Raw genomic sequence first — 14,150 nt, 5'->3', positions numbered from 1 at the left:
TCCAATACACTTGTCACAAGTATCTAAAAGGGAGTGATTTCATTTCTTTAACTGCATCAGTATGGTTAAAGCAACAAGACTTGTGGGCATGAAGTTGCCCTCAGATACAGTGAGCAGGTGTCTGTTATCAGTCTGTTATTGTTTATCAGAAACTTCCAACAGTGAATTCAATGAGATTTGAAGCTTCCGCATTTTTTAGTTAAAGGGGCAAAAAAATCTAAAAAATAGGTATAAGAAAAAATAAATCAAAGCATCCACATTGATGCTAGGATTTTGCTTCTGCCTTGGTTTTGGCATCTTTAGAACTGACTGTGTATGAAGTGTACATGACAGCTTTAGAAATGATACAAGCAAGTATACAAATACAGGAATTTGAACACAACTCCTTTGAAGGATTGTACCTTTACAGCTGTTTTTCACAGTAAGAAGCATGCATATCTGTGTGCCTATATATAAGAAATACAATTGCAGCTGTACAGTGGGTCTATTAAATATCATATACATGAGTGGAGAGGAAGCAGGTTTTTTTATACATTTTTTTTAGATTTTACAGAGTGTTTTGTAAGTTTAGAACTTCTTCACAGCAACTAATGCAATAACATTAGGATAGCTGGCTATGGTGAGTGCCAATCTTCAGGGCAGGATTTCTGTGAAATGGATCTCCATGGAAAATGTTGCTCTGTTCTCCAGCTGAACTCTGGAGAGTTTGTTGCAACCTGAGAGCCACTTAGCTCCTGTCCAAGAGCCTAATGAAGGACTGACCCCTCATTTCTGCAGCAGCTTACTTGGCATCTTCCTTTTTCAACCAGAGTCCTACTGCAGATCAAGCATCTTGGATATGAGTGAGAAACTCCTTATATCTAAGCTGAAGAACTTAAGTAAAAGGAGAACTTGAAGAACTTGAGTAAATAATCTGTCATTGTAATTGTTACTTCTGTTCATTATCTATATGTATTCTTTAGAAAATAGACTCCTTAGTGTCCATCATGTTCTGTTTGCCCCTGTGTGTCACAGAGACCCATGCTTACTCTTATGCACCCTGAGAAACAAAAAAATATGACAGTGAGGCTGTAGAGAATTGTATTTGTGATGAAGAAAAAAAATACTAATTTGAGGATTCTTTTTTTTTCCCAGTAGCAATCAAAGAATACTTTAGAAATAATTGTAAAACTTTCCATTTCTGGTGATGCCACAGTAAATGAGCTTTAGTTCATGCTGGTTTGGTGTGACTTGGTTTAACAAGTTGGTTTTTGTGTTTTATTTTGGTGATAATTTTCCTCTGTTTGTATGGCAATTGCTTATAGGTTAGTTTTCTTTCCATAGGACTTGAGCTGCAGGAGATACACAGAAATGATGAAATTATGAAAATTGACAGTAAATAATTATTTTTAAAAAATAAATCCTGGATTTAGTGGAGTAATGGAATATACCTCTTTTTCTTACAGAACGGTTTACGCAGTACGGCCCTAAAAACCTTAGACAAGCATGGAATAAGTAAGTATTTTTTTTAATTGCACTTCTGACTCTTAAAGGGTATGCTGAAGTTATCATATCTAGCTTAGAATGACTCTATTCTTTTCAAATAAGCCAGATTTGAATTGCCACATTTATTTCTTGTAAATAGGGAGAAACTGCATAGTGTAGTATTTTCTTCTTGGGGGTGTTAATTGGCAAGTGTATTGAGCTCATGGAGAAATGCTCAGTTATTGCTTTGGGCCATCAGTTTGGAATCTTGTTTTTTCTGTTCATCTATAAAAATTAGGAAATTTTAAAATAATTTATTTTTACTCCACTTTTGAGTGTTGCTTTCCCATAATCATCCCCTGTTGCCAGGTCCATCTGGTCATTGCTGTGAGCTGCTGACCACACTGTTGTAATCTTAATTATGAATGGAAAAAAATCAGTGTAATTTCACCACACTTTTTTTTTTCTTTTTCTTTTTTTTTTTTTTAAATTTTCAATGTTTTCTGAATTTGGTCACATTTACACCAGATGGACATCGATATCAAGGTATTATGCTCAAAGTCCAGAAAGGTTGCCTGATGAGCATTCAGATTGAATACTACCACTACTGGCATTATTCTAAGTAATCACCTGTGTTAATTTTACTAGAAGTTTCTCAGCACACGTAGAATCTTTGTGGACAGGATATTTAGACTGCACTGTCTTTAGCAATTAATAGCTTTTATATTTTGAAGAAAGCTTGCAGAATTTTAATTGGATGATTTCAGCTATGTCAACAACAACTTGTCTTGCCAGAAAAGCAGTTAGAATTTTGCTCCACTATCTTTTGACCAAAAATTTTGCAGGAAAGCTAAGCCATTTGCTATACCAGCATTGCTGGTTTTTTTCTGGTACTAATTCAGAATTTTATTTTTGCTACAAAGTGCCTGTCTTGTTGGTAGTTTACCAGGGAGTTCAAGAGATTAATCAGCAAGAGACTAACATCTCCAAGTTCACCACTGAAACTGAAGATAAAAAATATTTTGGTGAAGAAGCTTCCTTGCTGTAAAGGAAAAGAGTTATTAATAGAGTAGAAATCCAAATACTTTTTCAATATCCTTTTTTATTAGCAATGAAATGTGTCTACACCTGCAAAATCCATTGGATGGTCACTTTCCCAAAATGTGATTAGGTTTATATTCACTTCTCCATTCTGTTAGTTTTTTCTCTCTCTGCTCCTTCCCAGACCCATTTGGTCCAGTGTTTTCATTTAAAACAAAACCAAAAAATAAACACAAAACCAAAAGAAACCAAAATAAAACAAACAAACAAGCAAAACTCCCAAAATAACAAACAGCAAGCAAACAAACAAACAAAAGCCAAACAAAACCACCTTTTGAAATTGTGGTTGACTGAAGGAGGAAGAATCTCTTAATATAGCAGGATTTTTTGGTATTAGTTGTTGAATGTAATGCCATCAATGTTTGTCCTTTGAGTCAAAATCTGTACTTTTGTAGTGCCAGGCATCTTCCATGACCCTGTAGCTCACTTTGCAGTACTACTGGATTCTCCTTGGTTAGCAGTAACTTCCCAATTCCTACAATGAGAAATAAAGCTGGCACTGAAGCCAGTTCAGGCCTCCACAAAGGTTAAGTGTCAGCAGCCTGCATTAATTGACTTTCAGTAGTCTAAAGAAAAGTTCCTGGCTTGTCCAGTTCGATCTAGGAGCCTAATTTGGTGGCTTTGGTGGACGAGGCCATCTCCTGATTACTGCAGAGGGAATAACAGGAAGATTAACTCTGCTTGTATTTGGTGTCTGTAAACATATAAGACCATTTTGTGATCCTTGCAGTCATCTTAAAATGTTTGACTGTACCTCAATCTTACTGCTTGGAGTAGAGTTCAATTTCCTGAAAGTCACAACTTACCTGTTAAAAATTTTGTCACTATAATGATCTGCATCCTGTCTTTTACAATCAAAAAAATTGCAAGTTGATTTTTTCTTTAAAAGTAGTTAATGAAATCCAAATGCTTATTGCATTATTAGCAATTATATTACAATTATATTACAACACATGCAGTGAGATCAGGATTGGGAAAGAAGGACAAGGAAACCAGTGTTGATTTGAATGTGTTTGCTTGGAGGCACATATTTGCCTAAGTAATGTGAATAGATACTGGCATGCTATTAGATCCATCCTGCAGGCCTGGGCTGAAGTCTTTTTTCTGTATTTTAACAGCAGTTAGACTATTAAAATACAGCAGTTATGTATTAATAAGTACAATAATTGGTTTGAATTTGAAAAAGTTGCTGTCTTATATTTCCTTCGAGACTATTGCGTGAAATTTCTCTTTTCATAAAACACCACAAAAAAGAACAAAACCCAGTTTGCTTAAAACAGCTTCAGTCTCTGAGATTTCATAATTGACACAAATTTTGATCACATCACAGGCTGATTCAAATAAGACCAGAGCTTTTTAAATTCTGTGAAACCTCTTCAAAAATATTTATACATTTTCAATGCTCTGTGCATAAAGGATTTGCAAATTTTTCAGCATAAATGAAGGGATTGAAAGACCAGAAGCAATGACAATACATACAGTTCAGTGCTTCATATGGGTATTTCTACTATAATAGGAAATACTCAGTGCCTCAAAATTATGTATCATTTACATCTGAAATGTAAAGGGCTTTCTCTTTTTCCAGTGTAAATCTTTATCTGTGTGCTGTATTAGAGCGCTGTTTGCTTGCACAGCTGTAGTTAAGGATGTATAAACATTTCCGTTATAGACATCATATTCCCAAGGGTTTATAATCCAGCTGTAAAACTTAACACATGGATAGACTGATTCATTCTAGAAACTCACTCTTTCTTTCTTTCTTTCTTTCTTTCTTTCTTTCTTTCTTTCTTTCTTTCTTTCTTTCTTTCTTTCTTTCTTTCTTTCTTTCTTTCTTTCTTTCTTTCTTTCTTTCTTTCTTTCTTTCTTTCCTTCCTTCCTTCCTTCCTTCCTTCCTTCCTTCCTTCCTTCCTTCCTTCCTTCCTTCCTTCCTTCCTTCCTTCCTTCCTTCCTTCCTTCCTTCCTTCCTTCCTTCCTTCCTTCCTTCCTTCCTTCCTTCCTTCCTTCCTTCCTTCCTTCCTTCCTTCCTTCCTTCCTTCCTTCCTTCCTTCCTTCCTTCCTTCCTTCCTTCCTTCCTTCCTTCCTTCCTTCCTTCCTTCCTTCCTTCCTTCCTTCCTTCCTTCCTTCCTTCCTTCCTTCCTTCCTTCCTTCCTTCCTTCCTTCCTTCCTTCCTTCCTTCCTTCCTTCCTTCCTCCTTCCCTCCCTCTCTTTTCTTTTCTTTTCTTTTCTTTTCTTTTCTTTTCTTTTCTTTTCTTTTCTTTTCTTTTCTTTTCTTTTCTTTTCTTTTCTTTTCTTTTCTTTTCTTTTCTTTTCTTTTCTTTTCTTTTCTTTTCTTTTCTTTTCTTTTCTTTTCTTTTCTTTTCTTTTCTTTCTTCACAATGAAGTTTCACTATCCCCATTTCATCTTTCAGGTACAGGCTGATCCTTTATCTTGTTTATATATAGGGTTTTTTTGGCATGTAAGGGTGAGAATATGAGTTTAGAAACCTTCAAAGAGGCTTTTACCTCAAAATGTATATTTTAATTAGATTATTGTTTATGTAAGGGGAGGTTAATAGGAGGAAAAATAATACTCTTCCAGTTTCTGCAGAGCCAGCTTCACTTCTGTAAGGCCAAAGGAAGAGAGGCAAAAATTTCCAACCCCAAACCTTCCAAAAAGTCACATACAGTAGTCTGAGGGTAAAATAATTGCACCTGACCAACATCAGCTTCCACAAGATGATTTTAAAGGCAGAGAAAGGTGATGGAACAATATTGGGTACAAGGCAATTGCTCTTTAATTCCTGGTCTAACTGGAAATTATTTAAAAGCATGGAATTGAGCAGCAACGACAAAGTGAAATCCAGCAGGATCATTATATAAGTCAGATCCCTTAAATTCTTAAAATAGAATTAATTAATATTAGAGACTACTTTTGGGAAGTGTTTGAGGCAAATATAACTTTCACTTACAGTGAATTAAGTTCTTTGGAAACTTTAACACTGAATTTCTTTACTGATTGTCAGACTACTTAAAGATTATAGAGAGAGTATTTACTACATAAGATGAAATCTATAATTTTTGTGGTAATGCTTATAAAATTAAGAAACAAATCTTGCACTGATGTTTGCTTCTATCAAGTGTGAAGCTTCACCTACATAGCATGACATAACATACTGTGGAATGTAATTATAAGATACTGGTCTAAAAAGAACTAAGATGTGGTAATCTGATCTTCCCATAGAGTTCATAATGAATTATATTTTCACTTTTTTTCCTCAACTTTTCTGTTCAATTATCTCTACACAATAAAAACCAAGAACAGCTCTGCCTTCAGAATGCAATGCAACCTCTTTCAATTTGCAAAAGCTTCTCCACAATAATAAACCCTTACAGAAGAATAACAAAGGAGAACTAATTATCCTTGTGTATATTTGGTAGGATATAAAAAGCTTTTTCAGATCCTTCTGCCATAATGGGTTGTATTGTGAGAAATTAGGTTGGAGAGAAAAGGTGCAGTTGAAGACAAATTCTGCTCTGCATAAATAGGACTACTACTTTGTAAGTTCCCAACATGGCTGTATTTATTATATAAATAACACTTTATTCTCACAACCAGTCCCACTGCTGAGGATTTCTTCCTTTAACAAGATGGCCTCTGTACTTTTGAGACCTCCCTTTCTGAGGCCAGGGTGTTTAAAAGTTGCATTCCAGGATGGACTGGCCTATTTGGGGACTGTTATTCAGTGAAAACTTCCTGAAGAAATCAAAGGGAGTGAATAGAGACAGGTCCACGTAGCTTGAGTTTGTATTTTGTTTCAAGCAGGCACAGACTATGGAATTGCTTAGAGCTGAGACTTGGGAAGCATTTTTGGTTTGGGATTCGGTTTTACGGGTTTTTAAGAAAATCTTTGCCTTAGTTGGGTTTTGATTAAAGAAAAAGCGCTCTTCTAATTGTCACTTTTATCCCTTCACCTCGCGTCCCTTCACCAGCACGGCTCATTGTAACACAGTCGGTAGTACCAGTGAGGGAACACTCAAGCTCTCCAGCACAATAGAAACAAAAAGCTTTAGTGCTGTCGTTGGGAAACCTTTCTGCTGGATAAACCCAAGGAGCAGTAAGGGTTTCAGGCAGCACCGAGCAGAGGTGGGCTGCCTGTGGGCTCTCTGTGCACTGTGAGCACATCGCTGGGTGCCGGGGCCAGGAGGGGCCAGGGATCACGCTGGGGGAGCGGGGGTGGAAACCGGACACAAGATGGAAACATTTTTTAGAGGTATTTGTAAACAGGCATGTAAACCTGCCTCTGCCTCCTGAAGATTTGCAGCGATTCTTCTGCGCTGGAAACAAAAGCCATTTGGTATTTTCCGTGTTTTTTCCCCTGTTTCCCATGAGCAGGCGGTTTCCCGAGGGGCCTGGGGAGGCCTGTCGCGACATGGCCCGCGATGGAAGGCGGTGTCCCCAGCCCGCGGCGCTGCAGTGCCGCGCTGTCCGCGCCAGGGGGCGCCCGCAGCCCAGCAGCGCCTTCTGCTGCGCATCCCCCTGCTCGGCCGCCTGTATCCATTCCTTCCTTATAATGCAAATGCTGAGATTAATTTTAATTAATTGCGAATTGATTTCGGGGTGGCGGAAGCTGCTTGTTTGTACTTAAGCATCTTTTCCTGCCCCCGCTCAGCGCTGTTTTCTGTGGGCGCAGCTCCGCGCGGTGCTGATTGTCAGCTCGCCGTGCGGAGCCAAGGGACAAGCGCTGGGGAACATCCCTGCAGTCCCTCCATCTGTCCTTCAGCCAAGCTGAAAAATCCTTTCGGATTTATATTCCAATCTTTCGTCCAGACTGGAGCGACCGCAAAGTGCTATAACGTTATACCTTTTAAAACTTAGGGGGAAGATTTTTCCTAACAGACCTCATTGATACCACGTTTATCCTGACAGTCAATCATTGATACCATATTTATCCTGATAAGTCCTCTTTTGTGTTGCTAAGCCTTAGGTATTGTGTTACATCCTCTTGTCCCGGTTAAAAATACTAAAAAGCCTCCTAAACTGGGCCACAAAAGCTTTTGTCATTTTTGTTTCAGGATACTAATAACTCTATGCTGCTTCATTACTAAAATCACATTGTTACTGCCCTGTACCTTATCCCATCTGTGACAGCAGTGAAAATACAGCCCCAGTGTATGTGGATGTTCTTTGTTGTTTTCTGCAATATTTAATCCAGTATCTGGCATTTGTTTGTTGGCATTAACTCTGGACCTATCCATTTATTCTTCTGTGTTATTCTTCTGGGTTATTCTTCTGTGGAAATAATTATTTGTAATGTTCTATGCTCTGTCTTGTTTTTAGATTTTCTGCCCACATGTCTCACTACTGTTAGTTTCTTTGTACTAATGTCTTTGTCTTTTGTGGTGATTTCAGCATTTAGTGTCATCTAAGAGTTGATTCAGTATGCAGGGTATCCCTTAGTCCAGGTCATTAATAAAGATGTTAAATAAAACTGTGACTAACACTAATCCCTCTGGCACACAGCTGGACACTTCCCTTCCAACTCAGTACATTGCCACTCATCATTACCCTTTGCTTATGGTCTGTCAGCCAGTTTTTAGTCTTTGGGATAGTGTATCACATCCCAGCTCCTCGGATTTTGTCCACAGAGCAAGTTTTTTTAAATAGAAATTGCATCAAACGTTATCTTTTTTTGTTTTGTTCCACCAATTATTAAGTCCACTTTAAAAAAAATAATTTATATGGTGTCTTTTGCATTAGTCACTTCTTTTGATTGCCATTTTGTCTTATTTCTTCTGAAATGTAATATTGCTTCCATATTGTCTTTTTTGTTCTGTTGTCTGTACTTTCCTTCTATGTTGTGTGTCAGTGACCAACAAATACTTGCTCAGCTTCTCTTATTTGAAAACCAGAAAGAAGTATGGGCATATATTTGCATTTTTTCAAGTCTAGTACCATACTTAGAATGCAGAGCAAAATTAACAAATGTAGATATGTTAGTAACATATTTACAGTAATAAGCCTATGAAGAAAAATGAGTAAAGAGAACTGGCTATTCTTATGTGGAATTCCTGAAAAGACTTTTAAAAGATGCCTTACATTTGTTTGCTATCCTCACTAATTCCTTAAGAATTCCTTAGGATATTGAGATGTATATCAGATAGACATGTTTATTTGGTGTTTCCAGGTATGACTTTTTTTCCTATGTATGTTCTTCATTAACGTTTTTGAGTGCTTTCTGATCAGCTCTTCAGATGTTTCTAGTTGTTCTTTCTCCTTCCATTTCTACATGCCAATGTTTTATTAATTTCTCAGAATTATGTTTTTGGTAGTCTGTTACTCATATGTTGCCATGGTGTCTGTGTTCATTTCTTGGTTTGAAGTCTAATACTTTTTGATCAGAGGGACCAGGCATCATTATATCCTCCCATTCTGAATTCTACCCTCTTGTTTGAGTTCTGTGCTGTTGGCTTATCTGCTGAAATCTCTCTTCTCCACATAATGACATTGTTGACAAAATTGAGTCTCTGAAATATTTTTTAAAAATATTTGTCCAAGGAATTAAAGACGTACTGTGAAAGTAGTAATATAAATGAAATAGACCTTACTTCTGTCTCTCTTATTGTTTGCATGTAGCCATTTTTCATGTAGATTTTTTCCAAAATGAGAGTGAAAATGATAGGCAACTTGAGAACTGGGTTGGCATTCAAAAGTGCTTAGTGCTAAGCAACTGCTCTTGGCTTATATGGCTCAATATTATCTGCTGCTGTTTGTTCTGTACTACAGATAATTTTTCTTTAACTGAACAGTTCCTTTGATTCTCATCTTAGAGTCTCAGAAACATAGATAATTTTGAGAGATGATGCAGCCAGACAATAAGTACAAAAATTTGAATAATGTTCCTGGGTATTGTCACCACTGCAGATGGTTTAAGTCAATCTCAAAACTCATGCCGTTCGTCTCTGTTGCCAGCCAGAGACTTATGACAACAGTTAAGATTTTTGCAGCAATATAAACGTCATAAACTATCTTTGCCTTAGGCAAATACTGGCTTTTATGAGGGTTTCACATGAGGGTTTTAGTTTAATATTGACCACCACATTTTCTGTGGCAAGATCACAGGTGTTCAGGTATGGCCAGTCATGAACATCTCTTGTGATTGTCTCTCAAAATTCATTCAAGAAAATCTTAATCATTTCCTTTCCTGCATTTTTGGTTGTGCTGACTCGTATCTGCCTAAAGACTTCTGACATCCTGCCTGCCATATAGCACAGAGAAATGAGAATTTTGCTTCTTCATGTTGGTTTTCTTTTTTTTTTCTTTAGATTAGTGACATAGAAACACATGTCATTGTAGAAGACTGGTGAAAACAGTGATTTTTTCCATAACTTTAAGTTATTTGCTAGCCAAACAGTTTAATACTTAAAATCAGTGATTTCTTTAAATGAGCTAGCTAAGAAAGTCTTAGGCTATTGTTTGAGAATTTGTGAAAGATGCTGGCTGCAAGCAGGTCATCATGTATATGTGTTCAGGGCCTGCTTGACCCATGTCAAAACGGGAAGATGGGAGACTCTCACCCTGCTGATGCATTAAATCAGAGAGGTTAGATTATGTATCTGCAGCAACACACTGTGAATAACCAGCCTCAGCACAGGGCTGGTGCACCTGTCATTGCTGGAGGGCAAAGAGGCAAGTGGTTCCAAAGGGAACTGACCTTTTTCTTTCAGGCACTGAGTCAATCCCATATCCTAAGGCACACATTCTGTGTTAAAATTATTATAACTCTCCTGGCGTTAGGCTGAACAACAGACTCTGGTGAAAAATCTGTGGAAAATATCCCAAAATATGGTGTTGATGGTAGTTTGTTTATTGTTTTTTATCAAGCCTTTATAGGAAATATATTCTGTAATTTTGAAAAGCATTAGTAAAGTTAAATTCTCCTGTGATAAAGATGAATTTAATTAAAGTTTAAAATAAAATTTTGAAATTGTTTGCCTGAATTAGCAGCTCACTACATAGCAAAATATGTTTATCCCTAAATGTGATTCACAAAAAGCCTGCATTCTTTTAAATTCTGTAATACAGTGTATATCCACTGGCTGCTTCCTCAGCTGAATTTCTTTCCCTAAGATCTGATTTATAAATAGACAACTTTCTGTTAAATTATTCACATCTCATAATAATTGATGTAACAGAATTGATCTTGTGCTGGAGCATATTTGATCATAAATTCAATGAAAACAGCCACCATCTTTGTGATGTTTGTCCAGCTAAATCCTTCAGTGAATAAAATAATAAAGATGCCAGGTGTGTTTGTTTTATGATCACTGCTGCAACAGGAGGCTGAAAATACAAATGAATAAAGGACCTAATTTTTCATGTTCAGTTTATAAACTCAGAATCCTACTGCGGAGAATTTAAATTGAAAAAGTAAAATTTTTACTTCTGTCACATTCTTATAAATGCATTGTTTGCTTTTTTGTCCCTATTGTTTGGGAATACAGAATAGTTTTAAAAGATTGATACCTTTTGGGTATCTGTGGTACGGATATCTGGATAGCTGTGGTCTCTGGTAAAGAAATCTTGTAAAAGTCGGTTTAATTTATGATTTTCACTCTGACATCATTGCATGTTAAGAATGGACCACCACTTTTGCGTTGCCTTCTTTGGTTAGATTTTATGGCAATTTTAAAGTTCTGTTTATTATTAAATACTGCTAGTGTGCCTCAAATTAATTTCACCACCCTGACACAAAAAAATCATGCTCTGGATCATTATTTGCCTCCCTTCAGCATTTTAACTTCTGCAGAATACTGTTGCATTCCTTTTATTTCTTTCATATTTGATCCTTACAGCGCCCTTGAGTCAAGCTTTATTCGGCAGCCGTGAGAGCATGAATTTTCCCAAGATGTTGACAGATAGTGTTTGGTGAATATCATTTTTCTGTCAGCTACAGCCCACATCTGTACTGCAAACTAAAGCAGAGCCAGGGACTGTCTGCTGGCCCCCAGGCCATGTGGCAGACCTTGGCTACAGCTGTGCTAAGTAACACTTGGGCATGCATCTCCTGTGGGCTTTTTGTGGTCCCCATGCAGCTGCAGGTGCAGTTGTTATTTTGGGGTTGTTCAGCCTCAGGTTTTTAAATCAAAATTTCCAGAATAAAGGAAGACAATGTTGCAGACCATAGGAATTGTGTTTTCTACTGTAATATATGGCATACCTTGCTTGTAGGAGCATAGAACATGCTGCATTCTGGGAATGAGTGAGTTGTGACTCACAATGACTGTGTCCAGAAGAGAGTTTGGAGCATGCTGCTGACACGGGGCAGATAATCCAGGGGCACTGTGGACACTCAGCAGTTGAGCAGTCAGGCTCTTTCCCTAGCCCTGCTCAATCCAGCAGTAAGGATTCAGTTGGGAGATTCCTGCTATGCCCTGAGCACACCTGAGCATATTCCTAGTCAACTCCCTACTAACACTGTTCTGCTTGGATTCTTTGTCACTTAGGCCTAAAGTCTTAGGAGCAGAAAAATAAGAAATATCCCTATCCTGTGCATCCAGAATGACATACACATTTTACCTTTTTTTCTTTCCAGGTTTTCCAAGATACTTTCTTGTCTTCCCAACCAGCTTTGTCACTCTGATCTTGATTATCGTAATAGACTCCTCATGTTCTCTCTTGATCAACATCCTTCTTCAGATCATATAACAAGCAACCAGTAAATTCAATTTATTTTTTTGTGTATTGTTTAATTCTCATTCCAGCACTGGCTGTTTTACTCCATCATTTTTGAGTCCCTTCTTATCATTTTCAAAATTCTCCATAATTTTGCCTCTTCTTCTCTTTCTTCACAAAGCTGCTATTCCCTATTTTTATGTCAGTGATCCAGTTCTCATATTTAAGCCTTCTCATGTCCCCTAGTCAGGCAGTCTCATGACTGCTGATTTCCTCTCTAGGAATCAGATGGGCTTATGCTTAGATAGTGAATTTATCAGTTGTTTGTGGTCCCTAGCTCCAGGCTTCTTGTTCTCAGTTTGGAGTCTGCTAGAACTTGTCAGCCTCAAATATCTGCCTTTACAAAAGCTTCCTGTTCATTTAACACCCTAAAATGAGACCCAGGTGTTTATTTACCTGCCCATCCAATTCAATGACAGCGCACATGACCAGAGCTCCATGGATTCCACAATTCCATGTGTGCCATATCTTTTGAGAATCTACTTGCTTTTTTTGGGTTGTTAGAAGTGACCCGAGCTCTGCTGGCAGTCACTTTTTAGTGGTAGCTGTCTCTTTGGGAAATCTGATCTTTAGTGGTCACTGTTATAGAGAAAAATTTTGATTTTAGTTCTTAAAACACCTATGCTGATTTATGCCTAAATAGCAGTAACTCCCTGCTTAGCTGTCTCTCTTTCATGATACTTTGACAGGATAGGATTTGCAAAAATAGTTCAGGGTTGAGTTCTTCCCTACTGCAAACCAATTTCTGAGTGTCAGCACTACATCCTCACACTTAAGAACCATGTATTTCAGTAATTGTTAGATAAAATAGATGGAGTTTGTGACTTCCAAGTCACAAAGATGTTTATAGATAAAAACCATAAACTCGTATGTTAAATTCAAGCAACTTTTTAGGAAGACACTTCAATACAGGTATGTGTGGATATGTAATGTTCCCATTAAAAAAAACAAAAAACCCCAACGCAAAATAATGTTACATTTTCTCCAAATTCCATAATAGAGAGATCACTGTTTTCTCCTTTCATGGTGGTCCCTGCATAAGAAACCTAGGTTTTTTTCCCCCCTGTTCAAGTTCAAAGTCAAGTTCATACATTAACAAAAGCATAAGTGTCTCTTAACAAGTATTACTGCCTTTGGTGTCAGACACTGGATTTTCAGTCTGACTGGTTCTCCCTACTCAAAGAGGAGCTAAAGTTCACTTTAGAAAGTTTCTATCTCCATTAATGTAAAGAGAAGGTGGTGTGCTATCACACAAATCTGGAGAGTGGATCTGGAGAAGGAATGGCACTTTCTACACCACAGTGCTGGCATGAATGGGTGTCCTACCCTGTGTTCTCTCTTGATGTCACCTGAACCAAGTGCCTGAGGGTCAGGGAGCTGCAGCTAGGTCTATGTGATGTTAGTCTGTCTAAATCCAGTTCCATGTGATGTGTCTGAATACAGACATAATAATACATAAATAAATGTTCTTGACTGCATAGCTTGAATATGCTGCCCATATGCTCTCATTGCAACCATTTCAGTCTCTTCCTCTCAGTATTTACTAGTCCTGCATCATTTCCCTCTCGTGTCTTAGCTTAGGAGTATAGTTGCAAAAAGACCAGGATGCCTGCTTTTACATAATTGCTCAGTCTCATTGGGTTCAGCCAGGCAGCTCATCTGCATAAAGTTAAATACATGCACATGCCTGGGGTCTGTCTTCCTGAGCTTTCCAGGCTTGGGGCATTCTCTCTGCCTCCAAATCTCTATCCGCCTTTAATGAGCTGTATAAATAAATACAAAATACTCCTGTTAGTTCCATAGCCACAGAAATATATTTTATTAGCTGAGAGGTATACAGCAATAGAAAAGATCAGCCCCATGCAATGTTTTA

At 37.6% G+C, this 14,150-nt stretch overlaps 1 protein-coding gene across 11 annotated transcripts in view; it reads left to right on the top strand.

Annotated features, from left to right (window-relative positions):
• Positions 1–14,150, top strand: part of CDK14 (cyclin dependent kinase 14) — a 341,278-nt gene that overhangs the window by 218,511 nt on the left and 108,617 nt on the right. For all 11 annotated transcript variants that reach the window (XM_086857927.1, XM_086857960.1, XM_086857948.1 and 8 more), the window contains one exon: positions 1,446–1,494. In XM_086857927.1, the coding sequence (XP_086714053.1) occupies positions 1,446–1,494 (49 nt within the window). The remainder of the gene's footprint in view (positions 1–1,445; positions 1,495–14,150) is intronic.

The sequence above is a fragment of the Cyanistes caeruleus genome, chromosome 1 (genome assembly GCF_971803275.1).
Source record: "Cyanistes caeruleus chromosome 1, bCyaCae1.hap1.1, whole genome shotgun sequence".
Lineage (NCBI taxonomy): Eukaryota > Metazoa > Chordata > Aves > Passeriformes > Paridae > Cyanistes > Cyanistes caeruleus.
Note: the sequence above shows the minus strand (reverse complement) of the source record. Positions and strands in the feature narration are given on the sequence as shown.